At 46.5% G+C, this 13,579-nt stretch overlaps 1 protein-coding gene across 5 annotated transcripts in view; it reads left to right on the top strand.

The window, feature by feature from the left end:
• NSF (N-ethylmaleimide sensitive factor, vesicle fusing ATPase) overlaps positions 1-13,579 on the top strand; it is a 79,128-nt gene that overhangs the window by 55,113 nt on the left and 10,436 nt on the right. For all 5 annotated transcript variants that reach the window (XM_033169374.1, XM_033169375.1, XM_033169377.1 and 2 more), the window contains exons 15-17: positions 1,035-1,168; positions 3,672-3,738; positions 4,995-5,074. In XM_033169374.1, the coding sequence (XP_033025265.1) occupies positions 1,035-1,168; positions 3,672-3,738; positions 4,995-5,074 (281 nt within the window). The remainder of the gene's footprint in view (positions 1-1,034; positions 1,169-3,671; positions 3,739-4,994; positions 5,075-13,579) is intronic.

Here is a 13,579-nt window from a genome sequence, read left to right as displayed (position 1 = left end):
TTGCCTGCGAAGGAAAAGCCGGGAGCGAATTTAGAGTGTGCTCCTGAGTCTTCTTGGCTTCCAGTTCAAGACTTAAAGTTTCACAGAATGTTGGGCAGCTTGAAGCTTCATCACACCTGCGAAAGTTGGGTCATCCAAATGGTCTGGTGGGGCTCATTATGGGTCACATGCTGTCCACTCCTACAGGCATTGCAGCAAAATTGCTTGGCTTTAGTACTTTCTAGCACTTGAGAACTCCTGTAATTTGGGTGGGGAAAGTACTGGAATCTTCAAGAGATTAAGCAAAAGCATGTTTGGCGCCCTGGTGGAAAAAGAAGACTCATGTTTTCAGGGAATCAGTGAGCACTGTTCTGTCACTGATTCCCTCACTGATAACTCGCCATGGCTCATGTCGGAAGTTGATTGATGTGATTTCAGTTGACAGGATGTGGTATGTAATCAGCCAGCAAACCAAAATTGGAAACCATGGTTTGAAATGACTTTGCAAACCATGATTCGGACTAACTATGGTTTAGTGGGATGTATGGCTTCAAATAAAGCCATTGCTCCACTGCCGCAGACTCCTACAACCTTGAATTCATGAATCTGGGTGTAGCTCTGAACCATGATTTGCCTTTTGTGCATTTGAGAGCACAAACTATAGATTGGCCGCTTAATGATGGCTAGCGCAGACCATGCTTAGATCAGACCACTATGGCCATGTTTCTTTGGCCAATGGGATGTGAGGCACACAGAGCAGAATCCTTGCTCTGCTGTGAGTACCCATCTTCAAGGACACTCGGAACTGCACATTCAAAACTGCAACACTGCTCAATGCACACCTGATCAGAATAATTTGAGTTGCAGTTCAGGCTATGCCAATATTCTAGATCCATGACAAAACAATAAAAAAAAAACCATGGAAACGAATGGGCATCTTTTCCAAGTGAAATTGGATGGTTTCAGTCTGGACATGCAACTTTTTATTTTCCTTGAGCCTTGCTGAATTTGCTGTTACCTCTTAATCAGTTCTGTCTGTCCCGTGATCCTTACAGGTCCCCCACACAGCGGAAAGACTGCCTTGGCTGCAAAGATTGCAGAAGAATCTAACTTCCCATTTATCAAGATCTGCTCTCCAGATAAGATGATCGGCTTTTCAGAAACTGCCAAATGCCACGCAATTAAGAAGGTATATTTTTGCGAATCCCTTCCACGCCACATTTTTTGTTTGATGTCACGGGCATTGTGTCTTGTTTCCCTATTACTCCGTCTATGTTCTGTGCTACTTTCAAATTTGTAAAATGATGCCGCAAACTATAGAAAGTTGCGTGGCAAGGTCCCCCCACGAGGTTGAATAAAGACCCTGTATCTGACTCCCGCCCGTCTGTGCGGAGCCTGCGAAGGGTTAACCACCAGTAGGGGGAGTCCTGCTGATGCACATCAACTAGGAGCTCCCCTGGGGCCACCGATAGGGGTCGTGCCTTAGGCCCTAGCCTCCCCAGGCTTCGGACAGGGCCATGCCCCCGGAATCCTTTAACGGAATACCTTTCAATGTGTGGGGGAGGTGATGGCACTACCCCCCCTCTCCTCTCTTCTCCAGCAATATTCCTATGCCCAACCGCCAAACCTTACAAAGTTGTGACGATTTGCTAAGAGGTAGGTGAAAACCAAGCGGTGGAGCCAATTTGCCAAGTGGAACAAGTCCTACCAGGCCCCTCAACGGCAACCAACCGGAGTCTACGGCAAGGTCAAGAGATGAAATAACCTAAAGGGCAGGAGGGTGGGAAAGCGAAAAGGGGTGAGATTCCCACCACATCTGTAAAACAAGTAATAAATGTTGGAAATGTAAAGAGAAGGAGGGAATGTTTTATCATATGTGGTGGGAATGTAAGAAGGTGAAAGGCTTCTGGGAAATGATATATAATGAGATGAAAAAAATGTTGAAATATACATTTATAAAGAAACCAGAAGCATTTCTGCTTGGAATTGTAGGAAAAGAGATTAATAGACAAGGTAAAAAATTGTTCCTATACGCAACAACGGCAGCAAGAATGTTACTGGCACAGAAATGGAAGCAAGAAGAATTACCGACGATTGAAGAATGGCAGATGAAGTTAATGGACTACGCAGAATTAGATAAGATGACAGGAAGAATTCGAAACCGACGGGACCAGGAATTCCTGAAGGATTGGACTAAATTTGAGAAATATTTGAAAGACAATTGTAAACAACAAATTACGCTAGTAGGTTTACAAGCAGTTTTGTAAGGTTAATTTTAGGAAATATTACGGAGATAACTTTGGAAGGTAATAATTATTGTGATAAAAAGTAATAGTGAAGTTGGAAATACGAGAAGAAATTAGGAAATTTGAAAATCTTGAGAAGGGGTTGGTGGAAGTCAAAAATATGTATAATAGATGAAAATTATTGGATATTTAAAAGAATATGTAAAATTTAATAAAAAATATTTTTTTAAAAAAGAGATTTCCGCCACATCCTGTTTAAATCAAGCAGGCCACCCACACCCCCAGAGCAATCGGCTTGGTTGCCTGGGCAGTGACACAGGCGGGAATCCCCCCCTCCCCATCACGCAGGGCTGACCACACCCCTGCGCACGTGAAGGGGTCAAATAGCACATTTTAGAATCATAGAATCATAGAGCTGGAAGGGACCCTGAGGATCATCTCGTCCAACTTCTGGAACATGCAGTTGCCCCATATGGGGATTGAACCTGCAACCTTGGCATTATCAGCACCACGCTCCAACCAACTGAGCTACCCGTGAGTGCCTGCAACCCCAGCTCCTCCTAAGGTGGAAGTGGCTTTGTCAGGAGTAGATATTGAGCAAGATCATCTTAACTGATTGCCCGGCTGAATGGAACGCACGAAGAATAAAAAAAAATGCAGTAAATCAAGAGGAAGATACCTTCCATTTCCCTGGCTTAAGAAGGAAATAAAATGCAGTCTGTCTGCATCCATGTGGAACCTTCACAGAAAGAGAGTAAGATGAAGCAAACGTCCCCTAATGGGACGAATACATGGGGCAAAGAAAAGATTTTGACTTCATTCCGTCACTAGAAATCGCATATTCCCCAGAGACACCTGAGCCACAGTTAATTCCAAATGTGGGGAAATGGTTGCTCTTTAATTGCTTTTCACCAGGATCTGCACTGGGGTGGGGTGGGGTGGGTGGAGGTAGTTCAAAAGAACTGAATACGGACAAGCAGAGGGGCAGCTTGGTTTTTCCGAAAAATGGGGGCATTTCCTTTCAAGAATTCCAAATATCTAGCAACCTCTCCAGAGGAGGAGAGCAAAATTGCTGGCAATATATAATGTGCATGATATTTCTTCATTAATCTCCGTGTTTTTTAGAAAAAGACTTCAAAACACCTGTTCTTCAGGCTTGACTGTGCCTGTTCAGGGACAGCAACCATTGCCAAGATGTTGCTCCTGGAATTTGTCTCGCATTCTAAGAAATTTTTTCCCCGCAGCCTTCGAATACGCTGCGTTTTGTATGGACGCCAACTGTGCATTGGGCTTTTGTCTGCTCCTTCAAAGCAAATAAATAAATCAAATCATGTGTTCGTAACTAAGGATTTAATTTCTACCCTTCATGGGTCCCGTCCTCCCTTTAAAGTACGGTCATTGTAGCTAAGAGGTAAAAAAATTAACTTTTCGCTTTCTGAAAAACAGATCTTTGAAGATGCTTACAAGTCTCAGCTCAGCTGCGTTGTGGTGGACGACATTGAAAGACTCCTAGGTGAGAGATGGAGATGACTCTGAGGGGGTCTTGCGTGAGGTGTTTCTCGAGGCAGGGCCTTCCCTTCTGTAGCCTTTCCCCCATCCTAGGGTTCTTGTTATTGGAGCCTGACAGAGATGGCAGTGTGTTACTCAAGTAGGTGGTTGTTGAGGGCAGGTTGAAGCAAAGACCAGGGAAGAGCGTTGAAGGCCCTCTGTGCATAGACAAGAGCCAGTCTCTTATTTCCTTGGGCAAATCTGACATGGAAACCTTTATAGCAGGGCTAGAGAACCGGCAGCCTCCATATAGTTTTGCACTCCCATCGTCCGTGACTGGCAGCCATGCTGGTTGGCACTAAATGGAGAGTTTTGCCGTTGGCATCCGTCCACCTCGAGAAACGATGGGGTGCACCTCAGGGGAGAAGTCAAACTGATGCCTTGACAGCACCCATGTGACCTCCCCAGGGTGCAAGCCTGGGCATTTTGTACTCCCAGGCTGCCCAGATGACAAGACACCCCCTCTTGGCCTCGCCGATGTGGTCCAAAGGAAAGCAGGGCGATACGTTTGGCACCAGCTTGGCTGCAGGAGTTGCCGGAAGGCGCCATTCAACCATCTTAGGGACCCCACTCTGGATTTGTGTAGGGTTTACTTCAGTGTTTCCCAAACTTGGGTCTCCAGCTGGTTTTTTGTGGACTACAACTCCCATCATCCTGAGCTAGCAGGACCAGTGGTCAGGGATGATGGGAATTGTAGTCCCAAAACACCTGGAAGGACGAGTTTGCCTATGTCTGGGCTAGATGAACCTCGGGGTCCCTTCCAACTGTACGAGAGAGACCCAAGTTTGGGAAGCACTGGTTTATTCCTTAGCCTTTTCTTAGCCCAACCAAAGGCAGCAGAGATTTAGGATCAGAGTTCTCCTTCTCCTCGATGGGCTGCCTTCCCAGTTTGATAAGCCCTACCTGTCCCTCTCTTCCCTCTACAGCACATGCAGAAAGAAACCTGTGGCCCTCCTTATGTCCAACAACATCAGGAGGACTGCAATTTTTTTCCAGCCCTGCTGCTGTCTCCACTGCCCCTTTTCCCTTTGGACTACCCAGAACTGGGGGACAGCATGCAATCCGAATGCCAGCATTACGTCTTTGCAGGCCCCACCCAGGCCTGAAAAGAGTGCATGGCGTTTAGCAGCACCGACTCCCAGACACCAACATTTGAAACTGAAGCCGCAATTGAACTCGGCTGGAGCTCAGCAAGTCGCCTTGTCACCTTTCCTCTTTCAGATTACGTTCCGATTGGCCCACGGTTCTCCAACCTGGTGTTGCAGGCTCTTCTGGTGTTGCTGAAGAAAGTGCCGCCTCATGTAAGTCTCCCTTTCCCGCAGCAGAGCGGAATGTTTGCAAACTGCGTGAGGCGCTCATTCAAGGCCAATGGGAAAGCTGAGCAGGACCCATTCACAAATGCCTATCGGTTTTGATACCTTCTGTTGAGGTGGCTCAGGGGTTTCTCTCCTTGAGCACAGGAGGGCCATGCAGTATGAGGGAAACCTTGCCGGACTAGGAGGGCAAGTCTTTCTGAATTTAAAACCTTAAACGGCCTCGGCCCAGTATACCTGAAAGAGCGTCTCCACCCCCATCGTTCAGCCCGGACACTGAGGTCCAGCTCCGAGGGCCTTCTGGCAGTTGCCTCACTCTGAGAAGTGAGGTTACAGGGAACCAGGCAGAGGGGTCTTCTTGGTGGTGGCGCCTGCCCTCCCATCAGATTTCAAGGCAATAAACAACTATCTTACTTTTAAAAGACTTTTGAAGGTGGCCCTGTTTAGGGAAGTTTTTAATGTTTGATGTTTTATTGTGCTTTTAATATTCTGTTGTTGTTGTTGTTGTTGTTGTTGTTGTTGTTGTTGTTGTTATTATTATTATTATTATTAAGTCTTCTGCAGGAAGTGGGACTTCCCTCATGGATCTCAGTCAGATTCCTGCAGCTCCCATACTTTGGTGCAAGAGCCACATACGCACACACGGAAAAGAGTGGAAGATATAATGAAAGGGTGGGGCTATATTAGGGTTGCCCTATTTCAAACAGTGAAAATCTGGACAGAAATCTTTTGCGAATTTGCCCAAAAAGTTGAGCCTTTTTGGAAAATTCTCAAAAAAAAAATCAATTTCTGTCCGGACACTGCTTCCGAATGCAGTATTCTGGATCTGTCCGGGAACCCTTAGGTTAAAGGGTGCAAAGGTTGGTATAGATAAGCTTAGATTTGGTACATCTCCCAAGCTGGGGTGCAACCATGGGCCATCTTGAAGTCTTACAGCCAAACATGAAGGTTGTGGCATCTAGAGCTTTCAAAGCAGGTGCTATATGGCCTACAATTTAAATTTATTTATTTGGTTTTTCAAATTAAAGTTTTACAATCACACAAAGAAGATTCCAAAGAATCTCCTGGACTTCCCCCTCCTCCCCTTTGTGGACCCTATTGTTAGTCATTTCCTCCTGCATCTTTTATAATAATCCAAATCTTTTACATCTCCATTATATCCAAAATTCGCCATTAAACTACAAGTGCCATTCCGATCTTAATAATGATTTTAACTGTTTACAATGTTTTTTCAGGTGAATTATAAATTTCCCCCATTCCTTATTAAAATTCTGGTCTTCCTGATTTCTGATTCTTACGGTCGTTTGTGCCATTTTGGCGTAATCCACCCATTTATTCTGCCTTTCTTCTCTGGAGCAGAAAAAGAAAAGGCTGAATGCTCCTTAGTTTCTTCTGCTTTTGTTACTCATGGAAGTAGAAGAGCACTGAAGCCTCTATCTCAGCCATTGAAATCTATCTGGTTTCTTAGGTTCAGCAGATGTAATAACCCACCTCCTTTCAAGCGTATCATCGCAACCATAAAAACTAGAACCTTGAGGGCTTTTTAGCAAAGGCGGCAATTTTCAGTAAACTTAATTCTGCACAAAAGGGGACGCGGGTGGCGCTGTGGGTTAAACCACAGAGCCTAGGGCTTGCCAATCAGAAGGTCGGCAGTTCAAATCCCCACGACGGGGTGAGCTCCCGTTGCTCGGTCCCTGCTCCTGCCAACCTAGCAGTTCGAAAGCACATCAAAGTGCAAGTAGATAAATAGGTACCGCTCCAGTGGGAAGGTAAACGGCGTTTCTGTGCACTGCTCTGGTTTGCCAGAAGCAGCTTAGTCATGCTGGCCACATGACCCGGAAGCTGTACATGATCTCAGCCTATAGAGCGAGATGAGCACCGCAACCCCACAGTTGTCCGTTTACCTTTACTACCACAAAGCTGCCAAATCGCAGCATATACAGCCCTTCTTCATGGATTGTAAGCTACTCAAAGTTTCTAGGGCAAAGTCTGATATTATTATTATTATTATTATTATTATTATTATTATTATTATTACATTGCCAGCGAACCTACAGAATTTGGATTCCGTAAGGCTCATTCCTGCAGTGTGTGTGTGTGTGTGTGTGTGTGTGTGTAAACTTACCAAAGACATCAGACGGCAGTTTCACCTTTGCATCTTTCAGGCAGAAAGGTGTTTGTGCAAGAGGAACCCAATCAGAGCAGGCACAGCCATGTTTGTGTTACAGTGGTACCTCGGGTTACAGACGCTTCAGGTTACAGACGCTTCAGGTTACAGACTCCACTAACCCAGAAATAGTACCTCAGGTTAAGAACTTTGCTTCAGGATGAGAACTAAAATCGTGGGGTGGCGGCAGCGGGAAGCCCCATTAGCTAAAATGGTACCTCAGGTTAAGAACAGTTTCAGGTTAAGAACGGACCTCCAGAACGAATTAAGTTCTTATCTTGAGGTACCACTGTAATTGCTTGACTTTGACCAGACTATTTCCTATTAAGCTCTGGGCTCTTGAGACCATGGGGATAACCCCACGTAGACACCTCTGAGCCCCTTGAAAGGGAAGGGTTGAGGTACTGGTGTGACGGATAATTAAGTGTATATTATTCCACACGGTGGCACACTTGTCCAGGCACCTCCCCACACGTCACTGGTGAAGCTCCCGTGTGGAAGTCTTCATGCGGTATTTTTGTTTGATAAGCAGCTGAAACCAGCTGAATAATAAAAAAAGCCTAATTTGTGGTGTGACTGCTTCCACGATCCACGTGCCAAGAGATGTGAGACGGTTCTGTATGTAGCGGCTGGGTTTTATTATTCCACGTTGCCTGCCAGTCATGCAGCCTGTCTGCCTTACAGCTTCCTATAAATCCCCTACCCCCACAACACACTTCTCTCACAGGGATAAAATCAGATTCTTTTCCTTCCAGAAACCGTTTTGTTAACCCCCACAGAACTCATTAGGAATACAGTGGTACCTCAGGTTACAAACACCTCGGGTTACAGACTCCGCTAGCCCGGAAGTAGTACCTCGGGTTGAGAACTTTACCTTAGGATGAGAACGGAAATCGCGCGGCAGTGGCAGCAGGAGTCCATATTAGCTAAAGTGGTACCTCAGGTTAAGAACGGTTTCATGTTAAGAACGGACCCCTGGAACGAATTAAGTTCGTAACCCGAGGTACCACTGTATTGCAGCTTGCAAAGAACCCAGACTTCCTGGGATTCTTCAGCTTTGCAAACATTCGGTGAAAAGCCATTTTTTGGGAACCTGGCAACCCCATATTCTGTCCCGTTTCCCCTAACCTGCAAAGTGTTACGATATAAGGCAAGGATGCAACATACGATACAATGCCACGTCTATTGATATGTTATGAATAGTCCAAGGAGAATTTAAAACGTGACCAATTTGGGTTGTTCTTTTAAAAATGTGTTTTGTTTCAAAGCTGTTATGAAATGAAAGGGAATCAAATAAAACTCTTCCTTTCTCCCTGCTCTTTTATTTCAGTCAGGTTTCCCTGGGTTTTTGCGAGGAGAAGAGATTGTCGAGGGGGAGGAATGGTTGCGGCGGGGGGGGGGGGGAGAGGGGAGAGGGAGAGGGGACTGAAAAGCGTTGCCTCAGCGGGGAGCCAAGCCAGAGAGAAAAAGGTTTCTCTGAGAACGGAGAAGCAGCACCTCGCCAAACCGAGAGGCTCGCTTCATCTACATGCAGAGTCACACAAGGCATTGGACGCTCGGGAACCCCATGGAGGGTTCACATGTGGTTCCCTGCTGGTTCCTCTGAAAAAGCTAACAATTGGGCTTGGAGGGTGAAAGCCCCTTGCGGTATCTCTCCCCCACCCCCCTAAAGCTGTCCTTAAGCTGGACAGACAATTTGGTCAGTGTTATAAGAAGTCCGGTGGACTCTTTTGGGTGGTGGTGGTGGTGGGGGGTGCTCCCTAGAAAGGCCTGCTTAAGACTTCTTCCCCAGCTTTGCCCCTGCAAGGGAGGCAGAGGGAAGAAATGAGGAATGGCGTCATTGAGTCAGTCCAAAGTTTTAGTGCAGCGGCAGTCCATCTAAGGACCTTGGAGATGCTAAGGGTGTCGTCCCGTCCCCCCCCAAAAGCTGCATTTGCATGTATCTTTGAAAAACTAAACAAAAACTGTGTTAGGTCCGACCTTTAACTGCTTCCTTCCCGTAGGGTCCGCTCACTTTAAATTCTGCTGCGGTCCTCGCAGTTAAAGTTACCCTGCAGTCCTTTGCAACAGACTTGCGGGCTTCTGTGTCTGGAAAAGCAGCACTCTCTAGACCTGCGTTTTGAAATAAGCTGTTGCCAGGAAATCTGAAGTTCCGCAGGAGCTGTTTCCCGGTTGAAACGCTGGCCTCAGCATTCAGCGCATAGACATTGCCTACGAACTTGTAATCCTGTTCGGAATCTAACAGGACGTTGATAAGCCTGTGAAATCTAGAAACCGATATTGGAAATGCCAAAAGCAAAAAAAAGAAGAAGCTAAACCATGCTATATCGAAGGAAAAGGATGATCAACTATGGTATTTTTTCCCCTGGCGTTTCCACTCGTGTTTCAAAACTATTTGTGCTACGTGCTCTTTGATGAACCCAGATGGGACATGTTAATTGGCTAAATGCTCCTAGGTCTCTGTTTAATATATCATTTCTGTTTATTTGTTCTGCCAGTACTTAGTCTATAGTAATTTAGCTGCCACTGTAATACGAAGCGTTGCTCCTCAAAATTATTTCCAGTACTTTTTGGCCTCTTCATAAGACCGCCAACAATAAATAGAATCACCTGTTCTCCTTCCACAGTTCGAACATAAGCTTCAACGGTCCATGTTACCCTTAGCTGCTATCACTTTCCCCACAGAGTAGATGCAACTGTAAAAGTTATTGTTTTTCGTGCAGTTTGATTTGTTATATTTAGGGTAATGCTGCCTTGGATTTTTAAATCTGTATATATTCCAAACTAGAAAGTGTTCCAGCTTGCCCCAGGCCACTTCCTGTCCAATCACTTGAAAAGCAAACTCTCTAATTTGAAGATACTTTAAAGGGGGGGGGGAGGGAGCAGTTTGGGGTGGGGGGGGGAGCCAATTTCTTCCAGCCCTGTCACAGCTAATTTGACCCTCTTTAACCCAGTCCGTACAGAAGGTAGTACCGAGTTCTTTGTGATTTTATATTTGTATTTTTACGTCCGATCTCCAGATGAAGGGCTGTATAAAAGTTCAGCAAATGATGATTAAGAATAAGGCTCTTGAAACAAGTGTCTTGGGTTGAAATCTAGACCCCAACGTGTAAAGGGCAATGGGAGATATGCTAACGTAAAAGGTTTTCCTGCATCTATCCCAAATCTCCTGTAGCCTGGTCACAATTTCTGCATGAACTGCTGTGGCTTGCTTATGGAGGGACGGAGGGCGAACCTCAGCAGAGCATTTTGGACATGGGTAGGCAAACTAAGGCCCAGGGGCCAGATCTGGCCCAATTGCCTTCTCAATCCGGCCCGCGGACGGTCCAGGAATCAGTATGTTTTTACACGAGTAGAATGTGTCCTTTTATTTAAAATGCATCTCTGGGTTATTTGTGGGTCATAGGAATTTGTTCATCCCCCCATATAGTCCAGCCCCCCCCCCCAGGTCTGAGGGACAGTGGACCGGCCCCCTGCTGAAAAAGTTTGCTGACCCCTGATTTAGGACAACTGTGCCGTACTTAAAATCTGATCATTAGGGTTGATTTTTTTTTTATAAAGGGGGGCGGGAGTCTAGAGAACCCCACAATTTTTTTGCCATAAATAGGCTCCTGTCAGTCACAGGAAAGAACAGGCAGGCAAAGGAAAGTGTGTAACTACTGCCTGCCCCACTGTTTCCCCTGCCTTGATGAAACATGTATGCGTCTGAAAGTTGCTTAGCCCTCTCCACCTGCCTGCCTCTCACCTGTCTCCCGAAGATTGCACCTACTGTTTGGCAGCAAAGGCTGCTGGCTGAGGTTCCCAGTTCTTTATCCCCAAAGGTTTAGATTGGCTCCTTCATTTCACCTTTTTTTTCCATGGGGAAAGAGGACGGGCTTACGATCCTGTGTGAGTTGGACCACAGAGCAATTCTAATAATGTACAGTGGTACCTCGGGTTAAGAACTTAATTCGTTCTGGAGGTCCGTTCTTAACCTGAAACTGTTCTTAACCTGAGGTACCACTTTAGCTAATGCGGCCTCCCGCTGCTGCCGCACGATTTCTGTTCTCATCCTGAAGCAAAGTTCTCAACCCGAGGTACTATTTCTGGGTTAGTGGAGTCTGTAACCTGAAGCGTCTGTAACCCGAGATACCACTGTAATGTTTTACTGAGCACGTTCCCCGTTTGGATGAAGGGCGTGCCTGACAACCCACTCTCGACATTTTTCAGCAAGCGTTTGATAATCCAGCTCACCAGCGGGCACATTTAAACTCTGCGACCTTCCTTCCAGCTGGCACTGCTGCCTCGTTGCACGGGTGGGCTTCATCTCTCGTCGCAGTGATCTCTTTTTATGGCTTTCAGCTTTTCAGCAAGGCTGTTTCTCGTTCGGATGTTTTCCCATTATCCTGGGTGTATAATGGGTAGGAGAACTTGCCAAAGTCGTAGCTCAGGTGCTGGGCTCCTCTTGAGAAACAGGAAGGAAATTGATTTGTGAGAAGGCTGCACTTCTTTCATTATTTACTGGGTTCCCTTCGAGATCTTTCAAGCAGAGGCATGGACTTCTCTTGGGTTATGGCCTATGATCTCCAACTTAGTCCTCTAAATCAGTGTTTTTCAACCACTGTTCCGCGGCACACTAGTGTGCCGCGAGATGTTGCCTGGTGTTCCGTGGGAAAAATTGAAAAATTCGAAAGATTTGTGTTTATTTGATTCCTATTCAAGAGAATTACTTTATATATAGTCAATATATGCACAGAGTTAATTTTTTTTACATTTTCTAATGGTGGTGTGCGTCGTGATTTTTTTCATGAAACAAGTGTGCCTTTGCCCAAAAAAGGTTGAAAAACACTGCTCTAAATGTCTCACTGAGGGGAAAGTATATGTGTTTCAGGATCAGGAACTGATAGAGTTTAGAGCAGAGGTCGGCAACCTACGGCCCATGGGCTGGATCCGGCCCATGAGCCTCCTGGAACCGGCCCATAGCAGTTCCGTGGATCGGCGTGGGGGTTCTGCACATTCCCCTCCCCCCCAAAATTCGGCACCATTTTATTTTTTAGCGCCATTCCCCCCCCTCACTGCAGCAGAACCTCCTCCCTACCTCCTCCCAGTGCAGCCATAGGCCAATCGCCCGCAAAGGATTGAGGCCCCGGCCAATGGGTGGGCGGCTGCGCGTGGCCGAGAGGAGGAAGGGGGCTGGGCTGAGCTGGCTCAGCGCCATTTGCAGCTGAGCAGCCCATGCCGGAGCCTGCTGCTTGCCGCCGCCTCCTGTGCCGCCGTGGCCTGTGCCTCCTCCTCCTCTGCTGCCGCTGCAGCCGCCAGCCAGGCACAGGAGCCGAAGCCCCAGCCACAGGGCGAGCGCTCCAGCCCCCCACCAGAGCTTCCTCCTGACTCTGCTGCCGCCGCCAGCCCAACACAGGAGCCGAAGCTCCAGCTGCAGGGCGAGTGCTGCAGCCCCCTCGCCGGAGCTTCCTCTGTTGCCGCTGCTGCAGTGTGCATAGGAATTCGTTAACCCCCCCCCAAAAAAAAAATCTGGCCCACCACAATGTCTAGGGCCGGTGGGCCGGCCCACGGCTCAAAAAGGTTGCCTACCCCTGGTTTAGAGAAAAGCTTCAACATTTTTAGCCCTTTGTGTGTGCTAGGTCTTAGGACCCTCGTACCTAAGGGACTCGTACCTAAGGGACTGCCTCTCCTGGTATGTCCCGTGTAGGACCTTAAGGTCCTCAAATAATAATCTTTTGGAGGTCCCGAGCAACAGAGATGCTAGTTTGGCCTCAACTAGGGCCAGGGCTTTCTCAGTATTGGCCCCGACTTGGTGGAACAGTCTATCACAAGAGACCAGGGCCCTGTGGGATTTGGCATCTTTCCGGAGGGCCTGCAAGACGGAGCTGTTCCACCTGGCCTTTGGGTTGGTTTCTGTTTGATATTTATGCTTCATTCTTTTATTGGTGGGCTATTTGAAAATGAGACTGCAGTTTTAATTTTGAATTTTTAAATTTGTATTTTAAATTGATTGTTTTTATGTTTTTGCTGTGATTTTAATTAGTGTTAGCCGCCCTGAGCCCGGTTTTTGGCTGGGAAGGGTGGGGCATAAATAAAATTTTATTATTATTATTATTATTATTATTATTATTATTATTATTATTATTATTATGTCCCAGTCTCTGGTTTTTCTACGCAAGAACAACCAATATTTTGTCTTTCTGTGGCTGTTGGGGAACCTCATAGGCAACAGAGTGCGGCCACTTTTCTTGCTATTAAAGGTTAATACAAGCTGCGCTACAGGCATGCATAGGCTGTGTATGGAAATGTTCAGTGAAGAGCAGTTTCAAAATACAGTACTTGGAAAT

Source organism: Lacerta agilis, chromosome 14 (genome assembly GCF_009819535.1).
Source record: "Lacerta agilis isolate rLacAgi1 chromosome 14, rLacAgi1.pri, whole genome shotgun sequence".
NCBI lineage: Eukaryota > Metazoa > Chordata > Lepidosauria > Squamata > Lacertidae > Lacerta > Lacerta agilis.
The sequence above is the reverse complement of the archived record's forward strand: the minus strand, read 5'-3'. Positions and strand labels throughout refer to the sequence as shown.